At 41.7% G+C, this 21,801-nt stretch overlaps 1 protein-coding gene across 7 annotated transcripts in view; it reads left to right on the plus strand.

Moving 5' to 3' along the window:
• The window catches only part of clcn3 (chloride channel 3), a 49,423-nt gene that overhangs the window by 7,932 nt on the left and 19,690 nt on the right, over window positions 1-21,801 (plus strand). For 4 of the 7 annotated variants that reach the window (XM_072687383.1, XM_072687378.1, XM_072687382.1 and 1 more), the window contains exons 2-3: window positions 1,012-1,187; window positions 19,275-19,444. In XM_072687383.1, coding sequence (XP_072543484.1) covers window positions 1,028-1,187; window positions 19,275-19,444 — 330 coding nt within the window. In that variant the 5' untranslated portion in view covers window positions 1,012-1,027. Of the gene's footprint in view, window positions 1-1,011; window positions 1,188-3,142; window positions 3,383-8,933; window positions 9,214-19,274; window positions 19,445-21,801 lie in introns of those variants that run through there. The other 3 variants (XM_072687384.1, XM_072687381.1, XM_072687385.1) reach the window with 3 other exon arrangements.

The following is a 21,801-nucleotide window of genomic DNA, read 5'->3' on the forward strand; positions in this document are numbered from 1 at the left end:
GTTGGGCCCTTTAAGAGATGTTCCCCTGAACAGTTTGGTAGGGGTTTTGGGACCAGTGGTCTTTGATCTCAGCTCCAGCAGGGGGCAGTGTGGAGTTGGTGTTTTCAGAGCTGCAGAGTTTCCACCTTGATCTTCAGTCTCTCAGATGTGTGTCAGCTCCGAATAAAAACCAATAACTGGGTCAGTTCTCTTTCGGCTCCTGTCTTTATGCCTTTAGATTCGGAAAGGCTGAACTTGCCAGGCACCACTGTCTCTTTAAAGTTGAATAGGAACAGGTAGATCACTTTCACCATATAAAAGACAAAGAGAATCAGTGTCAGGCCCTGGTCCCAGCATGCCAATGCAAGAGCTTTGCTGCCTTGGGGATCCTTTATTAAATACACTTCCTTTTGAAATGGTGGAGGTTTGGGTAAAGCTGAAAATGCTTTTAGTAGAAAATAAGCATGTTGTTATCTTTGTCAGTTGTCAAGAACAATTGTCAGTATTACGATATTTGATCAAAATCATGATAGATTATAGTTATTGTGATGCAAGTGAGCGTATCGTGAATGTTTGTCAGAGCTTAAGGAACACTAACCAACTGCACATTTTAATGACAGAGTGTAATTAGTCCTGTTTAATTAGAGGAATGATAAGTCACTGTACTCAGTATGGGAGAATACTTGAATAGCAGTTGCTATTAACTGTTGCTAATGCTGTGTTCTCTCTGCATGTCTAAATAGTGCGATAAATATTGTGTATTATTCATTTGTCTTTAAATATCATGACATCATATTTTTACCTCATCACCCACCCCTAAACTCTGTACTCAAAGCTTTTAGGTGTTGAAAAATGAAATGTAACTGTAAAATTCTGCTCTGTACACCAAGGTTGTTACCAAATGGTTTACCAAACCGTGTTTTTTTTTTTTTTTTTTTTTTTTTTTTTTTTAAATTAAGTTAATTATGAGAAAACGTCTCATGAGTATAAAGTATAAGTTTCTTCTAAGCATCTCTGCCTGTGTGTTCACAGGGCGCCACAGAGCTAAATGGAGTCGGAGCAGCTGTTTAACAGAGGCTACTGCAGGAACAGTTATAACAGCATCACCAGCGCCAGCAGTGACGAGGAGCTGCTCGATGGCGCCGGCGTCATCATGGACTTCCACACCACCGAGGACGACAATCTGCTCGATGGGGACGCTTCCCCAGGTAGGAATTTGACGCACCTCTCTGGACTGGACAACCGGTTATCTATTTGTCCATCCGTTCAGTGCTCTCTAAAAAATAAAAGTGCTGCAAATGGTTCTTTGAGCGATGCCATTATACTACTTTGACAGAGTTGAAAGAACCTGTAATGAAAATCTAGGCATATATATATATATATATATATATATATATATATATATATATATATATATATATATATATATATATATATATATATATATATTCCTTTACAAGACTTAAAGGAAGTCTATTTATTTTATTTATTTATTTCATTTTATTATTTTTAATGGGACACCCATGATCCTTGCGTGCTACTGAACTAGAGAACGTTTATACTGGTATGCAGGACAGAAAGGGCATGTGCTCCTTAGTTCAGTGGTTGTTTGGGTCAGATTGGTGTTTATGTATCTAATGGAGTCAGTTAGCTGAAGATTTGCTCAATTGAATTTGTGGTGGCCTGTCAGACAACAAGACTTTGCTGTTGTCTCCCACAATCATGCACTGTCCTCACTTAAGTGTGTTTTTGGATGTGTGTGTTCGTTTTGGTCATTTGTTGTTCTGGCTTCATGGAAAATCTGACGAGGAAACTGTGTGAACTGTGTTTTATTTGTGAATGTTAAAGATGACATTCCTTTAATATCATAAGCAAGATTACCTTGTTTCATGCTTTACAGTTTAAAAATAGCACAAAAAAGGCTGCAAAGGGAGTCTTGGTCCCTGCATGGTCAGTCCTTAACAGTACTCTCTTTGGTAAGAAGTAGCAGATAAATGTCTTTCGGTTCATGTTCACGGGACTTCCACCCATTCGTCCTTACAAAAAGCTTTTTTTGGCTGTCTTGCATGCACTGGTCTTTTGGGGTCTAATGTTCGGGAACCTAATGGCACCACACCCAGTGCCAGTTGTGGGCTAGAGGGGTATTAGGTCCCCCAGCATTGATCTGTGGACAGGATGAGCTGGGGTGGTGATCATCCTACACCATGACCTCACTAATGCTCTTGCTGCTTAATGCAATCAAATCCTCACAGCTGTGCTCCAAAATCTAGTAGAAAGCCTTCTTCACTGGACAGTAGGGACAGGTGCTCCAACAAAAGCAGGATAAGCTCTTTTGTACCCTTGATTTTATAGAAAATGAAATCACTGTATGAGCAGGTGTCCCAATACTTTTGTCCATATAGTGTCCTATATTGTATAAACCAAAAACCCAATGTTTTTTTTTTTGGTATAAACAAAAACCCAATTTCCCTGGTGACTGTATTGGACCAGGTGGGGGTATCTGCCCTTCCCAGGCTGTGTTTGGTGGAGTGCAGTAGTTCTGCAAAAGCTGGCTGAGTTCTTGCCCTGCTCCTCATTAAGTTCATAATTCATTAGTGCCACAGTGTTTGTGTAGCAGGCAGCGTCCGACAGGCCTTTGTTTATGGGATCACAAGCACAGTCCGGCCTTTGTGCCAGTGCAATGAGTGGGTGTCGGCTTACGCTGTCACTCACCAATCTCTGCCCTATCAGATTGCTCCGTTCTCACTGGCTGCCCTGGAGCTGGAAAGTTACTTGTCCGACAAGGGGCACAGGTCTAACTCCGGTCTGTACAAGGGCACTTTAAGGAGCTGCGTGGGACGGAAGTGAAGTGGTGACTTGGTGAGAATAGTGAAAGCAAGGTCAGCGGAGGGTTCTGAGTGACCTCATGGACCAGCAGGACCGGGCTGAGTGTAACTGGAGGACATGTGTATAGATCTGACGTGGCTGTTTCAGGATGACACCCAAAGGAACTTGTTTAACAGCTCTGCTACTTTGGAGCCGGTGCTTCAGGAAGTTTGACTTGTCTCTGAGGAATTGAGTGTGTGTGTGTGTGTGTGTGTGTGTGTGAAGCAGTGTGTGTGTATATGGGTGCAAGTGTGCATGTTTGAGTGTGTGTGTGTGTTCTATTTTTATACTTATGATGGGGGACCCTGGTGTGGTCCCTTACTCAAGTTTCCTGAGTGTTTTAAGTGAGAGTGTGTGAGAGTGTGTGTGGCTGTGTGAGGAGTATCATGGCGTTACTTGATCTCGAAGGGAATCGAGCGTGTGGTTCAGTGCTGGATTGAGACGCACTCGCTATTGGAGCAGAACTGATGGGTGACCTCATCACTTGGTCCAGTACAGTTACCTGGCAACAGGAGGGTTTCAGACAGAAGTGGTCAAGGTAAATAATGGGAGATTTGTCCGAGAAAATTGTCTTTTTCTATTTTATTCTTTCTTTAAACCTGTTGCCTTATGTCTGTTATTATGAACTGATCAATGATTATTAACCATTACCATCTCAAAGGCAAGCATACCAATGTTTCTTCAATATTGGCACTTAGATTTAGTCTTGTTTAGACTGCTCTGAGAATTATCAAGCTCTTATCTAGACCTGTAGGGTTGTTCAATACGGCTGCAATGATTTACACACCGTGAGGAAGTGAGAATTCCCGCTAGTACAGAGAGCATTATTCTTGATCTAGAAGAGCAAATACGTGTGGTATGGGGGAATTGATGTAGTCTAGAGAATGTAAATGTAGTACAGAGGACATTTCTATAGAACAGGGAGAATAAATGTTGCATGTGGAGAATTGTTGTACTGAGGAAAAAGTACAGATACTTACTGTAGTATGATAATGAAGTACAGAGTGAGATGATCTTGTACAGTAGGAATACTGTAATTGTAGTACAATGAAAGACATTGGCGCGCAGACAGTGGGGGGTAGGTAATGTAGTGCAGTCAGGATTGCAGTACAGAGGGAATCATTGAAGTATAATAAGAATGAGTAGTTGATATTTTGTGTGGTACAGTAGAATTGAATGTTGTACAGAAAGAATTTAAGTAGTACAGAATTTTCTTCAGACGAAATGAAGACAGTGAAGAAATAGTTGAAATAGGTCATTGCTGAGTCAAGGACACATTATCAGGGATCTCGCACCGCCGGTATTCTAGGCTTTATAACCCAGGATCAGAGTAACCTACAGGTATCATACACATATCATATCAAACAGCAGCTCCCCTAACCTAACCTGACCAGCATGACCCTCGACCGGTCATCAACTATCGGCGAGTAATCCAGCTTGTCTTCTGTATAAGGAGAACCGAGAAGGGAGGAGCTGCTAGCTCCTCTTTACTCTCACAGACTTCCAATTTCATATTAAAAGTCCTGATCCCAGTCGACACTATGCTGAGGTCCAGCACAGTTATTCATTTTAGTGACCAATAAACAGAAATTGGGTTCAGAAATTTATATCTGTGTTCATTTGTTATAGTTGTTTTTAAAAGTTAGTAAAGTAATGATTTGGTCAGTCCTGATGTTTGAAATCTCTCCCAGATGGTCATGTATATGGTTTATTAATTCAACAATGGTATCAGATCGGTGTTGGGTTTCGGCTGATGCGCAGAGTTCATGTGTCAGTATCTGTATTGGAACAGAAAAGGATGGATCGGTGCAGCCCTAGACCTAACCTAAACAAAATTGTTGATTCCTGAATCGGGCATGTTGGGGCAGGACTGAATCATGGTGGTTCAGTAGGAATCAAAGTGTGTCGAAATGTGGCTTTCTTTGCCTTCTCATTTTGCTATTCTATCATAAACAGTGCGTGCAGTATGCATATCATCTGAAAGAGGGAAGATTTCACGCCCCTGCTGTGTTTGTATGGCTGTATGTGTTCTTCGGGATCATGATAAAATCACAGGTGCTCTTTAGGTCTCGTTGTGAACGTTACTTCACTCTCCCAGCTGCTGGGCTCTTTCAGTAAGATATGAAGATGTAAAGCGAAATCTAGAGCTTGTAATGAAGCTGCTGTAGGAATGTGATGCCCTGTACATAGATGTGTATATACAGCACACCCATTTTGTCTTTAGTTGGATGGGTTGGGCCAAGATAAATGACCTACTCAAGGCAGAAAGTTATGATGACAGGCCGGCCAACTGGATTTGAAAGACGTAAGATTGAAGGGTGAAAGGTGTTGCAAATAACAAGCATGACTTAGCAGTGAGTGCATTGTGTAGTTATGGGTTATAGATCAACATCCCTTAAATTCTGTCACAGTATATAATCTGAGAGCTTCTGCTCCTAACGTTGACTGATGGTGCAGTCTTGTGTGATGTATTTCTAGGCGGGTTGTCCTATAAAAACAAATGCCAGCCATAATGCATGAAGCAGACAGGGATGATAGACCTGTGCAGAAGTACACTATGAAGGCTTGCACATACATTGTGCATAACCATTTTAGAGGGGAAAAAATGTAGTATCACATGGTATTATCTGCTGACTTTTGCAGCAGTGTATACACAAGTGTAGAGATATGTAGAGAGTTGCACTGGTGAGTTGCCCATGTGACACAGTGAGAGATTAGCTTGTCCTTGTCACCTTGAAAAGTTATGATTCTGCTTGAGGCATGAAAGAGAGGACTATGAACAAAATGGCCATAGATAAATAAAACATTAACATGTAACTAATTGAGATTACATTGTTTTAATTAAATGTACATAAACCACTGAATCACTTTTTCCTGAATATGTTCTGTGGATTGTGACCATGCAGAAACTAGTGATTAAAGCCAAAGTCAAAACTAATTACAAGATAAAAACTAAACTAGAATGCTGGGAAACTCTGCCCATAAAGAACATGCAATAGATGTTTCATTGTGCTTCTGGTAGTGGTATTATAATTGTACAATACAGAATGTGCTTCATTGTGCTTCTGGTGGTACAGAATGTATTGTACAATTATAATACCACTACCAGAAGCACAATGAAAAGTCTATTGCATGTTCTTTATGCAAAATATTAACAGTTAATTATCACAAAATGGATAATGCAGCCTTGTTTTATACCAGAAGCCACACAGTGGAATACAAGTGACAAATGCTGGTAGAGAGGTTTGTATAAAGATTGACTGATCAGATTTAAGGTGTTCTGGATACCACATTAACATTTCCAGGCACACTTGGTAATGCTTCATCATGCAGGGCTTTTGTAATGCCTCTCAAGATGAAATGTACTTTACCTTTTGAAATCAGCCACATTTAAAGCAGCTGCTGGGACCCCAAGCAGTGTTGCAGCAATTATATGACTGAAACGTTTCTACTGATTTCCTATCCAGTAAAACAATTTTTCTAACAATATTTCATATCGAGTCATATTTTAGTCATGTTCTTAAGTACTAAAGTTATCTAAAACTATTACTCTTATTTAACAGTGTGAAATTCTGTCAGCCGATGTTTTGATCATTTGAAATGTTTAAGCTTGTTCAAATCGGTTTCATCGATTTTGTTGACGATTATTTTTGCACACACCTCTCTTGTCCAGCTGTTGTTTGCACATGTGTAGTACTTACTTGCCTACTGCAGTTACTTTAATCACCTCAATATTTTTCAAGAACTGGGACTCTGGCCGTGTTCACAGGATACTGACGGGAGTTGCAGTGAGACCCAGTGTTTGATGTTCAAAAGATGGAACACTGAGTGTTTCCTGCAATTGTGATGTCATAATAGATGATAAATGATGCCTATAGAAGGCCTATCCCCAGTGTCTGCTGAGGCTTTAACCTGTTGTTTATCTAACCCTCTGTTCAGGAATTATGGCTTTATTGTGTCTGTGTTTAAAGAGGTGCGTTGTTAAACAGAACACCAGTAGACACACCTTGCTGACCTGCTTTGAGAAACTCAACTCTAATCCCAACTGCAAGCTTGCACGTCTTCACACTTCTGCATACCTCTTATACAAGTTGATCATTGTTGCAATATTAGTCTTTGTAATACTGGTACTGTGAAATGCTGCAGTTTCTAATTGCCAGAAACCTTCACCAACCTCAGAGGAGTTTTTATGGGTGTTTGGATATGTGAAGGTGCTCACATCCATCAACAAATATGAATACATGTAATCAAAATAACACACGCTGTGTTTAAATATTGGACATTAAATAAATAAATAAATAGACGCAGACGCACACACACACATATGAATTCACCTTCAGTATTTTCAAGAAGGGTAGTACCAAAAAAAGTTATTTGATTTAGAACAATATGACCACCACGGTTTAATGCAGTACCATTTTTTAAAGCTATGTAAGGGAACGTGAATGACATATAGTTAAGTGCAGCACAATCCTAAAACGTTGAGAAGCAATCAGCAAGATACAGAATTGCACCAGAATATTAGTGTTTGTTGGTTTATATATTTCTCTGATTTCAGTTCAGGTAGCCTATCAAACTACTTAACACTGTTCTACTAGAGTGTGCTGTTTCAGGTTATAGGATTGGATTGGATCAGATTGGTGTGGCGCAATGGATAACACCACTACCTGCCAGTGAGCTACCACACCATGTGGGAGACTGGGGTTCGATTCCCAGTCTGGGTGACTATGCAGCGCTACACCAATAAGAGTCCTTGGGCAAGACTCCTAACACTACACTGACCCACCTCTGTAATACAAGTAACCTTGTAAGTCGCTCTGGATAAGAGCGTCAGCTAAATATCATGAATGTAAATGTAAATGTATTTTCTCTTTCCTGCCTTTTGATATTCGATTCATTCTCAGCTGATCACAACACCCAGCCCAGTTTCCTAAAAGCATCATAGTGTTAAAATCATCTTAACTGGTAGAGCGAGTAAGGCTGAGCAATATCACTAAAAACTTGTACCCATGTATACTTCAGAGAGATGGCGACATACGATACAATGTAAAACATAACAAGGTATAATGTTACTGTTAAAGTCTGAAGTATTAAAGCTTTAGTAAATGATAATGTAATATGTATATAATGTTTTTAAAATAATATACATAAGCAAGTTGCACTCTTCATGGTATGTTAAAAATGGTCGTCATGCTTCTACTTTTAATTGCAGTGTTTCTAAAGCATAATTTGCACAAGACCGCTGAGTGTCATCCCTCCGGAAACCGAAAAATTTCCACACCAACAAACCATGCACATTGTTTCTGGAATTAAATTGTAAGGAGCTAGTAACCTGTGTAGCAGGTGCGATACACATGCAAAACCATACAAATGTGGTCATTTAAAAAATGTTTATAAAATAGATTAGAATATATTGATTTTCCAATATATTGCACAGCCCTAAGAAAGAGCCATCCTTGCCATTTTGCTAGACCATTGACGGGATAATATTTGCAAATACTGATATTCCATCTCTAGAAGCGTATACTTTTGCAGCCTATTGTACCCAGGTATGATAATTGTCAGTAACAATTTGATATATTGTACACCTCTATCAGTGTTTGCATGAACGAGCAGAGTCATGTACAGCATCATTTTATGTCATTTGTGAATTACCCCAAAGCAGTACACACACCATTGCATTTACTAAAGAACCCTTAAACCCATACACACACTACCACACACTATCACATAATATCACATAATACACACAATTACAATATGCTGTTTTGTCCGTCATGCAGTCCTTTTCTCTGTACACCAGAGAAAAGCACTTAATCATGCAGTGCAGGTGAAAGGCCTCCAAGACCGTCATTTAGGAAACACTGGCCTGACCAGAGCCTTTAATCCACTTGCCTGGGCCCCCCTCCAGCTGAGAAATGAACTGCTCCATTCTAAAGCTTATCTTCAAACCCCACCCGCAGATCGGCTCTGAATGGTCTGGCCCGGCAGTCGCCCGTAGCAACCAGCTCTCCTTAATGTGGGTGATGTCATTGGTCTTCAACGGTCAGCTGCTGAAAAGGCGTGTGGGAGGGGGGAAGAAGGGAGTGTAAAAGAACGGAGGGGAGAAATACGAACACACAGGTGCACACACACACACACACACACACACACACATGCACACACACTCGCTCATATCCTCACAGCGAGGGTGACTGCGGTTGGGAAAGATGGCAGCCGGCCTTGATTAAGGAGCTACTCCAGAGCTACTCGCTCTCTCTCATTCTCAGCTAGCTGCAAAGGGCAGCATGGAGGAGGATTCGGCCGACCCGTACTTACCCTACGACGGGGGAGGGGACACCATCCCCTTGCAGGAGATAAGCAGGCGAGGTATGCAGTAAGGCTCTCTCTCTCTCCCCCCAGATTTCCACTCCTCAGTGGAGAAGCGCCTTAGTGTCGTAGTTTGAAGGGAGAACCCTGCATTTTCATACACTGTCAAACAGGGAGGCCCAAAGAAGCCTTCAGTGATGTGTTTTTCTCCTGATCAATGATTAACCTTGCCAAGCAATCCATTAACTGTGTGGGTACATGGCTGTGGGTTTAATAAGCCTGTTATCTGTGCTGCTATGCTGTACTACTGCTGTAACGTTCAGTGTTCTGCTTGTGTGAGAGCAATATGGGTCCTGGCATGTGTTTCCCTTATCAGCATTGGAGATTTACGTTGGATGGTGTAAAGTGCACGGTATGACGTCTTCTGTGGTGGTTTCAGGAGCCCCCCCCCCAGGCAATTGTCTCAACCTTACATGTGCAAGTGCCCATGTGTGCGTGCATGCATACGTGTTAAATGTTTGAATGCCAGACGTCCGTTGACTGTGCCACCTCCCTAGAGAGAAGGACACTGGATGTGTTTATGGGTCAGTCAGGCAGCTGCTTCGTGTTCTTCTCAGGGTGGCCTGGAAGACCCCTGTAAATCCAGGCGGGCATACATTCATCATTCATCAGCGCTTCAACGGGAGATACTTGTTGCACGGTGTTTTCCCATATCCGTGCCATGTCGCAGGCTCAGGCGGGAGGATTATAGCCTGTTTTACTTTGACAGTGACCCGTGGAGGTACAGATATACAGAGATGCACAATAATTTCAGCCCAGATCCAAATCTATTAATGCTGTGAGTCAGCCGAACCGATCCGATCCAGTCTTTGTTTCTAATATAATACAGCCACACAGTTTAGGTAAGCCGATATACTGCTAATTAACACTGAAGCAAAATAATGACTTTCTGGACTGATTAATTTTATTTAAATGAGCTTTAATGTGCTTATCATCTTATAATCCAGTCTGATTGACCTCCCTGACCATTCCACTCCCAGTTTCTCTAAAACACTGCAGTGGAATCACTTTGTGGGGTGTGTGTGTGTGTGTGTGTGTGTGTGTGTGTGTGTGTGTGTGTGTGTGTGTGTGTGTGTGTGTGTGTGTGGTCGTCCACACTCTGAACTGATAGTTGTTGTTTTGAAATAACTATTCTATAAAGTGGTATACATGCTATAATTTGGTTTTCTGTAGCGTGCTGGTGATGGCGATAGCCTCCTGCTCTCAGTTTTGAATGTGCTGTTCAGGGCTGGTTCAAAACCCGAATAAAATAAATATATATCTGGATCAGCCCCAAAATCTGATCCACTGGATCAGATCGAGACCTCTCTAGCTAGGGGCACAGCGGAATCGGTGTAAAATTGGCAGCGACGTGCCGAGCATTACAATATTACTCCAGTCTCCAGAGCATTGGTGGATTGAGATAAGGCGACATGGGCAGCCGGGGGGGGCAGCCAGGGGGGGCGCACAAAAATGACGTCGGTGATGTGATAGTGATCGGCAGGAGGCTGCAGCTATATGCTTAGTTAACATCTTGACGGCAATTTCTTAAAACACCTAACCATGCTAATACTAATATGTTATGCCATACTAATTCTGTTAGTACATGAACACACAGTGGGGGGGGGGGTGGGGGTGGGGGGGGGGGGGGGAGCACGGTTACCTCAACATACTGCTGTCTGCTTAAAGCTACATGACTCCACCCCTTCTAGTCTGCATGGATGGGAACGCAAACACTGAGCCTCTCAAGCATCTCATATAATCGTTCATCAATCATAATCGAGGGAACTTTTTCAATTAATCGTGATATTGATTTAAGGTCATATCACCCAGTAATACCCCAAGGCATAATGGGAGCACCCATGTCCCACAATGTGCAATTGTGGGTAACCAAAGGCTGAGAAGCATACCTCAGTTGGGTCCTCCAAATATAGGCTGCGTTTCTGGGCTGTGTATGAAGGATATGAACCTCTGTGGTTATTGTAGGCCTTTTCTAAGGTGGTCTAGTAAAGCTATTGCATGGTTAGGCCTACAGCAACTGCCTTTTACCCAGAGGCAATGAGTGTTGAGTGTTGTCTTATTCATATTACCTTCTCTTGGCTCATACAGCTAAGTGTGTTTCAATGCTTCCTTGTAAGCCTGTGTGTTGTGCAACCTTAGTGGAAGCTGTAAGCTGGCAGAACGGAGGTAAGTGTGTGTTCACACTGGCAGTCACATGGCTCATGTGCTGAGAGGGCTCAGGGAGGTCATTTCACATTCTCTAGCCCTGTTTTTAGCACCAGGCCATTTCCGAACAACACAGAGGATAAAATAATGAATATGTAGAGCAGGGCAGTATTGTGCAAAACAGGATTTTGGCATAACTGGATAACTTTAAAGCCTAAAATGAGCACGTGAACAGCGAGTCCATTGATTCAGAGCACACTACTAATGGAAGTACTACTAATGAGCCGAATCTGTCCTAAAATCAGATAGAGAGTCAGATTCTTAGTAGTTTTATGGACAAAATGCAGCTTTTCCAAGCTATAGTCAATCAGCTGAGAGATGTGTAGTGTGCAAATGTTCGTCTAATCCCTGTAGAGAAGAACTGCCAATAGAATAGGACTCTCTGGAGCAGATAAACATGAACCTATTGGCACCATGCCTAATACCTGGGGTGAAAGAGGGGTAGAAAGAGGGGTAGAAAGCCCCAGTATTGAGCTGTGGAGCAGTGGAACTGTGTTCTCTGGAATGATGGATGGTGCTCCGTGCAATATTTTCGGGATAAGTTGGGGATGGGGTGGGCTGGTGATCATTCAATATCCTGACCTCACTGATGCTCTTGTCTCTAAACGCAATCAGATCCTCACAGCCATGCTCCAATAATCTAGTGGGATGTTTTTCAGGTACAGTAGAAACCGTTACTCCAACAAATTAGGATAAACGGTTTTAGTATCTTTGATTTTGGAAGAAAAAATGAATAAGCAGGCGTCCCAACACTTTTGTCCATGTAGTGTATTATTGGTTATTATATATATTACTTCCCCTGCCTTCTTTGTAGTGACGTGATCGAAATCACTGTACAGCCGTCAACATTGTAATTAAGCTGGCGATTACAGGAACATGAGTTTGTCTTTTTAAATGAGATTTTATTACTTGCTTAGGTTTGATGAGTGCGTAGGATCACCAGAGACATGAACTAATGAGAACTGAGGTTCAGTTTTGTTGGCAGGTTGGCTTTAGTTGTTTAAAGTAATTAATAAATCCAGAAATGAGAGCAGTGTAAGATCTGGTTGGTTTGGCTGTTCTGTGTGGTCAGTAACTGAGACACCGTTTCTGTTCTGTTTTACTTTCTGCTTGATCATATGAGGGTCAGGTGAGTGCAGCTTGGGGAGGGGGGTATTAGCAAGCATCACCCCCAGGACCTCTAGACTAGCAAGCAGCTTTATTAGGATATTAATAGAACTACAAGATCTGAGGTTCCTCCTCCATTATTCTCCTTCCTTTTATATTAGTCATGCAAGCTAAGTGCTTATTGTAACTAAGCTCTCCCACCAAATGGATTCCTGTAGTTCTGATGTACATATGTGTGTGTTAAAGGAAGTAATGCCAAACCGGCTCAAGCCTGTCTTGTCTGGTATTTTTATCTTACTAGAACTAAAGCTATATCCGTTTCCTTCTGCAACACCTTTTTGATCCACATCAGTTTATTTGTTGTCGACTCTGCAGTGAGTTCCTGCATCTTAAATCTGGAGCAGTAACGCTGGCTTCTGCTTTAGGCCAAACAAGTGTAAAAAATCTGACGGCGGTGGTTAAAATACATTGATATCTGGGATGTCGTGATTAAAGGGCAGTGGTGGCTCAGCAGTTAGAGCTCCGGCCTATTGATAACAGGGTTGTGGGTTCGATACCCATGCTCAGCAAGCTGCCGCTGTTCACCCTCTTTGAGTTAAACAGGGCCAACAGCCAGGTGCTACTCTGGTATACTGCACAAATAATTACTATAGCTATGAGCAGATGCCATTTCTACTGTTGCACCATGTTACACTGCACAGAAATCTGCAAGGCCCTTCACCCTCTCTGCTCCCTAGGCGCTGCAGCAATGGCTGCCCACTTCTTCGGGCATGTGTGCTCACTGTCCACTGTGTGTGTTTCACTGGTGTGTATGAGTCTGTGTCCATCTGAAGCCAATCTTAGAAGCCAAATTCCATGTGTGTCTGTCACTAATGGTGACTATGGTCGTCTTGTCAGTGATATTAATATTATATATTATATAATATTTTTTATTGTTGTCATGTTTCATATAGTTCAGTTTGTTTTAGCAAGAAGTTCAAATGTAGCCAAACTTCCTGGATTGATTCATGGTGACGTTTGAGATTTATCATGATCAAATCAAAGCCTGGTTCATTTACGAGGGTAAGGCCTCAGGCCTCAATATTGCTAATTCTGCAAATAGTGAATGGGAGTGAATAGTTACCAGTCAGCATTAATCAAATCACAGCATGACGGGTAATGGCTCATTGTTACCGTTGTTGTCATACATGGCTGTTTCTGATCATAACCTGAATCACAGTACTAATCACCTCATTTGCTCTTCTTTTCTTTTCTGTAACTTCTGTATTAAACAGTGGGTTGGGTAATTATTGAAAATAATAGCAGGATAATAAATAAACCCTTTAGAGTTTGTGTATGATGGTGTGTTTGTTGTATAGTGTGACAGTTACAATTACACAGCCCTGTGGCTTTCAAAAGCAGTCCCCACCACATTTAGTAGTGCAAAATAATTGTACATGATTGCCTAAAATCGCTACAAACGCAAACAAATGTCACAAAGACAAAATAGAAGAATTCCTCAAGATTACACTGACGCACAACGCTCTGACTGCTACCGGTCACTGACATAAATAAGGCCATTGTGTGCACTGAGGTAAAGGAGACCGCAGCTAAACACTGTGTTTGTTTCTGATGAGAGATGACTGCAGACTGACCGGAGTCCTGTCCGATAACATGTCATTAGGGCAGATTAACACTGCAGTGTAGTACGGGATACATTATGAGCCTCTTTTATGTAATAAAGCTCCTGTTTTATGTTTGAAAGCAAAATAATTCAATAAGTTTTCAATAGATGTTAAGCCTTAACGTCATTGAAAAAGGTTTAACAGCACATATGAAGAGCAGAGAACAACGCTAATGTTATTAAAGGGTTCTTTTACTTTTTACTTCCACCTCATTTACATGGCTTACTATTTCAGAGGTTTCAGCACATCTAATTTACCAGTGTAAAATGTGTTCAAAATAAAATAATTTGCATTTAGTAACTTCAGATAAGATTTTGTTATCTTGACGGTTCACAGTCACAAATGTAAGTGACCTTGTCTATCTGTAATGTAACGAATCTGTCCCTAAAAACGTCCCACATGCACAGTTTGATACAGTCCTGCACGTCGCCTCCACAGAGACGAGAACGTTAACTCAGGGGAGGATGGGTCCCCCCTTGTTAGTCTTGGTTCCTCCCAAGGTTTCTTCTTCCTGCAGCTCTGAGGGAGTTTTCCTTGCCACTGTCCTCCTTTGGCTTGCTCGCTGGGGGTCTTGGGTTTTTATGTTTTATTGATCTCTTGTTCTCTCACTGATTACTGATTCTGTACAGCTGCTTTGTGACAACACCAGTTGGAAAAAGCACTATACTGGTTGTTTTATGAATAGGAGATCTCAACACTCAATATGGTGTCTGTTTATAGATGAAGTTCCACCCATCCACAAAAAGAGCCAAGACACTTGCTGGAGCTGCAAGAAGAAGAGAATCCGCCTTACCCCATGTGGAAATCTACAAAAGCGCAGTAGCCAGAATAAGCCAGATTGTACCAGTAATTTAAAATACCTTTTTGAATCAGTCATTTATCCTTCGGTTTCCAGTATTTTAGTCTTCCCCTATTCAGAGAGATCAGAGCCTGGTCTTGTGTGACTGGAAATGGCTGTCCAGTGGTGTTGCAAAGATGGCTGCAGAGTGCACAGACTTTTCTGTAAGGACTCCGCCACCAACAGCACTACGGCATTCGAACAGGCAAAAAGACGCATGACTTTCAATCTGATATTCACGTTCACGACGCATGCCCACGAATCTGAAATGCATCTGATCTAGGACCACATATGAACATGATTCAAATCTGATTTGAAAAGATCAGATTTCACATGTCCACACAACCCAGACTTTAGCCTGGTAATGTGAACATAGCCTATTATGAACTTCTTAAATATCTTGAAGGATTGTGATAATTGTTTTTTGCTATATTACCGACCCCTACTTTTGAGGTCTACAGCTTTGACTGTCCGCTGGATCTCCTTCTAGTACTGTAAAATGAGCAAGAAATCACCAGGTTTTGAAAATAGCCTTCAAACAGGAGCTCTTTTCATGTTCCTTTGAAAAATGTAGTATTGCTCCAAAAATGACTTTTGCCGAGTAAAGCGTCTACCGTAGCAGACATGCCAGGCTCAGAAGAACCACAAGCAGCAAGTGGGTGTGGAGTGAAAGCCTGTTGTGAAAAGCCCATTGATGCCCTTCTTCTGAGTATGAACAGCTAACAAGTAGACCTTCAGGAAGGCGGGACTTGCTATGCTAGTGTGTGAATGTACAATCTATAGCCACTGCATTGTACACATTTGTCCCCTCCCCAGCTCTTCAGAAAAGAGACTCACACCCATCCCAAATACTAATAGCATAACTGAGTCAAGTTGACCGCTAACCTCACCTAAAGCCTTGTAGAGCTGATTCTGAAGAAGCTCCATTCATGGCTCTTCTACTCTGTGGGCTTTAAAAACAGCAAGAGCTTTAACCAGCATCTCATTAGCAGTTAATCAGTCAGACGATCAAGTGCAGAATGCAGAGCTCTTTACTTTTGTAACCTTACCTTTGCAAGATTCTGTTATTGCCTACTTCTGCTTCTACTTCTGCCAACCCTGCGGAGATGTCTCACACATGGCATGTGTAAATAAGGCCATCCAGATTGATTCTTATTGCTGCAGTAATTTAGTGATTAACTCGGCAAGGTACAGGTTTCATTCCCCCAAAACTTTGCAGCACAGCGGAAGTCACTGCTTAATTATCACTTAACACCATCTACCAATGCAGATCCTGCTGTGGGCTTAACTTTAGTAAAATAGCTCAGTCAGGTTCGCTTGTTTACAGCTACGATGATTTCACTCCTATAATTGGTTCAGGGAAGAATCAGAGTTTGTAAACCTGGAGCGTTTTCTCCTGTGCTTTGATTCATTAAACCACTTAAGACCGTTCTCTCCGCCTGTTGGTCAGACCTGTCTGGGGAGTGAGAAGGTAAATCCAGAAAGACGGTTCTGTGTTCTGGACTAGTGCAGATTTCTGTGCAGTGTAACATGGTGCAACAGTAGAAATGGCATCTGCTCATAGCTATAGTAATTATTTTTGCAGTAAACCAGGTTAGCACCTGGCTGTTGGACCTGTTTAGCTCAAAATGGCTAAGTGCACCTGATAGTTGGTTCGGATCAAGGTCAGATCACATTCTCCCCACAGACAAGCCGCTCCAGGGCTCTTAAAGGTGCCATAGAATGCATTTATTCTGTATGTTAAACTGTTTTATTTATAAATGGTAAGTATGTGACCGTTTGTTTGGTTCTCAGATAGTATTTAAAAACTAAGGATGTACCAATCCAGCCTTTTCAGTTCTGATACCGATACATAAACTTCGCATATCGGCCGATACCCGATACCAGTCTGATTGCATTGCTGAATTAGTAAACCCTATACCTCACCATGTTAAGGTGTTAAGGCATCAGGATTGACTTCAACATTACTTTAATTAATATAACGAATGAACACAGATATAAATGTACTAAATTGCCATTTGTCCTTTATTTATTTGCACATTTAGTGCAGTTTCACCCCAACAAATTAAAGCAAAAGGATCGGTTCCATGGATCGGAATTATCCGATACCCTATTTAGCTCATTTTGTTAATATTGGGACCAATACCCGATCCTAATATCGGATCGGTGCATCCCTATTAAAAACCCTGTTATATTTTATATTTTCTTTTCAATCAAAATGGCTGCTTTGTTTGGTCTGCCATTAGAGTCGTGATTTTCAGTGAAGGCCTCAGGCCAGCTCTGCTCTTTCTGCATGTCTCTGTGTGTGTGTGTGTGTGTGTGTGTGTGTGTGTGTGTGTGTGTGTGTGTGTGTGTGTGTGTGTGTGTGTGTGTGTGTGTGTGTGTGTGTGTTTTTGCGTTTGCAAGACAGCAAGGAGCATAAAGTGTGCCACTCTCTCAGAAGCTATCTGGAAGAGGCAGCTTGCCTCAGCTGAAAGCGGTGTCCTCTTAGCTAATCTGTGCCTGGCTGTATTATTGAGCTCCTCTTTGCCTTCTCTAGACTGGAGGCCGAGCTGCTGCAAGTTGCTGATGATCTTCAGTCACAAGTCTGGAGATGCTGGGGGATGTGATTTTAGCATTTTGGATTTCATAGAAGGGATGCTCTTAGGGGTGTGTATGTGTGAGAAAGGCCGAGAGAGAGTGAGCACGAGAGAGTCACAGTGTATTGTTTATATGTACGCTGTATGGACTAATGTAGAATCTCCCATTCTAAATCCACAGGCATTAATATGAAGTTGGCCCTATATTTTGCAGCTCTAACAGCAAGTGTGAAACTCTGTTATTGAGTCAGCAGAGCGTTTTTATGCACTATGCTTCGAGCTCAGCACTCAGCACTGTGGTTCCTAAACGCTTCCACTTTGAATAATGACTGGACCAGTAGAAATGCTCCAAATTCACTTAATGAAATCATTTTACATTAACTTTCATTGAACGTTAAGAAGCTTTTAAACTTACCTTGTGAAATCATTTTGGCGATGCAAGGTTTTGCAAGATAGCAAATGAAAAGTGAGCTATACATAAGACATCCGTCTAGAAGAACCATGCTCAAATACACCATCATCCAACCAGGAGAAAGACACCGCTAACTCTGGTTCCATAAACCACTGTTCTTCAAGACCAAAGACTCCTTAAAAATTCTAGTGGAAAATTTATTTAAACTCATTATTTAAAAACATGTATAATCAGATTAATCCAGGGTTTGTTTTGTAGAGTCTAATAAGCTCTCTTTCCCTCCAAAATAATCAGAATATTAAGTTTTTTAAGTTTTGGGTCAATACCAGTACTGAGTATCACAGCAGTGGCATCTTTCCCCAGATCCACATGTTCCTACACATTTGGCATTAACACATTTATATTACACACGCTCCGTATTGGTGGTCAGTGGGTGGTCACGCTGTTGTGAGGAAGTCTGGCATTTGAATTTTGGTTTGGACATGGTGGACAATTTTGCCTAATTTCTAAAGAACGGAAACCGCGGCGTCCATGTTTTTATAGTCATTGGCAGAAATAGTCAATTATTGGTTGCAGCGACCTGACCACCCCTATTCTAATTATTTAATATCTTAATATGAAGGTGAAGAGGTTAATTAAATACGTAGATCACTGGTCACTTCTGTTGTTGAGAAGCTGTTGAGAAGTGGTATAGACAGAAAGGAAAGGGTGTTTGAAAGGAATTGTGCTGAAGCTACAGTGTTTGGACAGAGAAATACAGACGGTCAGTGCAGGAGAGCTCCAGAGTGGCTCCTGTGCCTGACCCAGAGAGCAGTGAGGCAGTGCAAAGCTCATTAGCTGATTACAGGAGGTGCAGGAGTTGGAGTGGAGCGTCTATAGCTACAGCTGCTCCTGCTCTCTTCTCTTCTCTGCTCCACCAGTGTATTCATTTACCTTACCCAGCACATGTCCTTCATCCCAAGTGTAGTCGAGCAGCCAAGAGTTTTTAGAGATGTAATTTAGCTTTAAACATTTCTCAGAGTACATACACTTTGTCTTCCTGTCCTCCCTCTCTCTTGTCATTGGCTCCAGTTCATTTTCTTGTTTCTTTCGCTTCCCGTCCCTCCTGTCCTCCTTTCAATATCTCATCCGTCATCTTTATGGGTCTTGAATCTTCCTTCCTGCCCCATAAACTCGTCTCTCCAAATCCTCCCATTTGCTCCTGTGTTATCTTTTCCTGCTTACACATCCATATCTCTCCTTCTCTTTCTGTACAGGCTCTAACTACGCCATGTCTAATGGTGGGGGCGGAGCCGGAGGGGTGAGTAGCTCCACCCACCTGCTGGACCTGTTAGAGGAGCCCATTCCTGGTGTTGGCACCTATGACGACTTCCACACCATCGACTGGGTCAGGGAGAAGTGCAAAGACCGTGAACGCCACCGCAAGGTACTGACCGACCCAGCCTGAAACTTTCCTACCAAACTACCACTCAGACACGTAATGGAGCTGGAGACTAAAGGACCTGTTTCAGGGTTGAGAGGGCAGTTTGGTCAGTTCAGTATCCATCAAAGGGAGAAAATCAATCTATAAGATGAGTCATGTTAATTATGTTTGAGAGGGTATTCATTTAACATTAGTCCTTCATTTCTGCTCATGTTTGAGTGAAGATATTGTTGCTGTCATGCAAAAATTTCCAAAACAGCAACTCACAGGAGCATTGTTAAGGATGTGATGGAGAAGGTAGGGATAATACATGTGACTCATGTATTAGTAAAACTACTGTCTCATTCCTATTATATTATTTTTATAAAAAAATATGTAGTAATTGTTTTAGCCCTGCACATTTTAATGTTCACCTCTGACCCAGCTAATCAATTAACTAACATGCCCTTCCTGAGGTGACTGAGTGTGTTAGGAGCTGGAAAACACTAAATATGCTATACAGGCGTCCTCCAGGACCAGGATTAGGAACCACTGTCTTAAAAGAATAGCTTTACAATCATGTTGATGTTTCACTGACTAACAGGGGGAGTAGTGTCTCTGTCATTGCCACTGTGGACCACAACGATACTACTGCCCTATGGAACCTTGTAGAGCTGGGCAGTATGGTGATATTTTAAGGTAAAGGTTGAAGAGGCACGTATTTGTCACAGTGAAATGCGTCTTCCGCATTTGACCCATCTATGGTAGTGAACACACACACACACACATATACACACACACTAGTGAACTAGGGGCAGTGAGCACACACACCCAGGCAGCCAACGCCAGCGCCTGGGGAGCAAGGAGGGTGGTGAAGAGCCTTGCTCAATGGCCCAACAGTGGCAGTTTGCCAAGCAAACTAGGTATCGAACCCACAACCCTGTCATCAATAGCCCGGTGCTCTAACCGCTGAACCCCACCCCCTTAAAAATATGTGTCAGAAGTGGGATTTTTATTTATTTATCATGATACAGATAGTTTTTCTTACCATATTGAGAGACTGTTAGTGCTTAATAAACACTGACCAACTGCAGGTTGCACTACAGACAGTGTAATTAGACTGGTTTAATTAGATGAAAAGCAGCAGATGTTGAATATAAATCACTGTATTCAGTACAGGAGAGTATCTGAATAGTAGTTTTTAAGAGTCTGTCGCTACTGTTGTTTTTAGACTGTAACTACTTGCGTCGTGATAAATATTGTGTTCATGAAAAATGTATTTAAATATTGTGATAGGGTTTATTTATTTATTTATTTATTTTAATCGTATCGCCCAGCCCTAGAACCTTGGTGGATCTATACAAGACCTCTCACCAGAACTGTTTAACACTGCATAACGCGAGTCAGATTTCTGTAAAATCCTGTAGTATTACTCTACGGCCTCAGTCCACATACTTTCAGTGACCGTGTTCTGCGCTCTCAGCTTGTCAGCAAACACACGTGTACAGCTGTCCATAAGGTGGAGTTCATAGCCCGATGTGCATTAACAGCAGTTGTGTAAAAGTGAATTACACTCCACAACTGTAGGGGGAGTCCAGGAGCAAACAATACCAATTCTCACATAGTACTGCTTTAAAACAGCAGTTATGAAAGTGAACTCGGTCGAGTACATTGACCTGAAGTTGATGCCTGTATGAGAAGCAGGCTGGATATAACGGGCTTCATCAGTGTCATTATCAGCTCGTCTGTCTCGGTGTCAGTTTGTCGAGGCACATTTATTCAAACTCAGATTCATTTGAATGCAGATTTGAATGGCGGTTGTCTTTACCCTCTCTGAGGAAATCCTGCTTAGTAGTCTCTCCTCGAGCTGATGTGTAGAACGCTGTGGGTTCCCCGAAGGTCAGAGAGGAGCGTGTGTGTGTGTGTGTGTGTGTGTGTATATATATATATATATATATATATATATATATATATATATATATATATATATATATATACAGTCATGCCCGAAAGTATTCATACCCCTGTCAAAGTTTGACTTAAATTTACTTTTATTTAACCAGAAATTATATTTTTGCCTGGAAATGACACAGGCATCTCCCAGGAGATAACACGATGATGTACAAGAGGCATCATTGTGGGAAAAAATATTTCTCAGCTTTTATACACATTTGAACAAAAAGTGGCATGTCCAAAATTATTCATACCCTTCTCAATAATTAATAGAAAAGCCTTTATTGGCTATTACAGCAATCAAACACTTCCTGTAATTGCTGACCAGCTTTTTGCATGTCTCCACTGGTATTTTTGCCCATTCATCTTTAGTGATGAGCTCCAACTCTTTGAGGTTCGAGGGTCTCCTTGCCATCACCCTGATCTTT

Source organism: Salminus brasiliensis, chromosome 9, assembly GCF_030463535.1.
Source record: "Salminus brasiliensis chromosome 9, fSalBra1.hap2, whole genome shotgun sequence".
NCBI classification, from domain to species: Eukaryota; Metazoa; Chordata; class Actinopteri; order Characiformes; family Bryconidae; genus Salminus; species Salminus brasiliensis.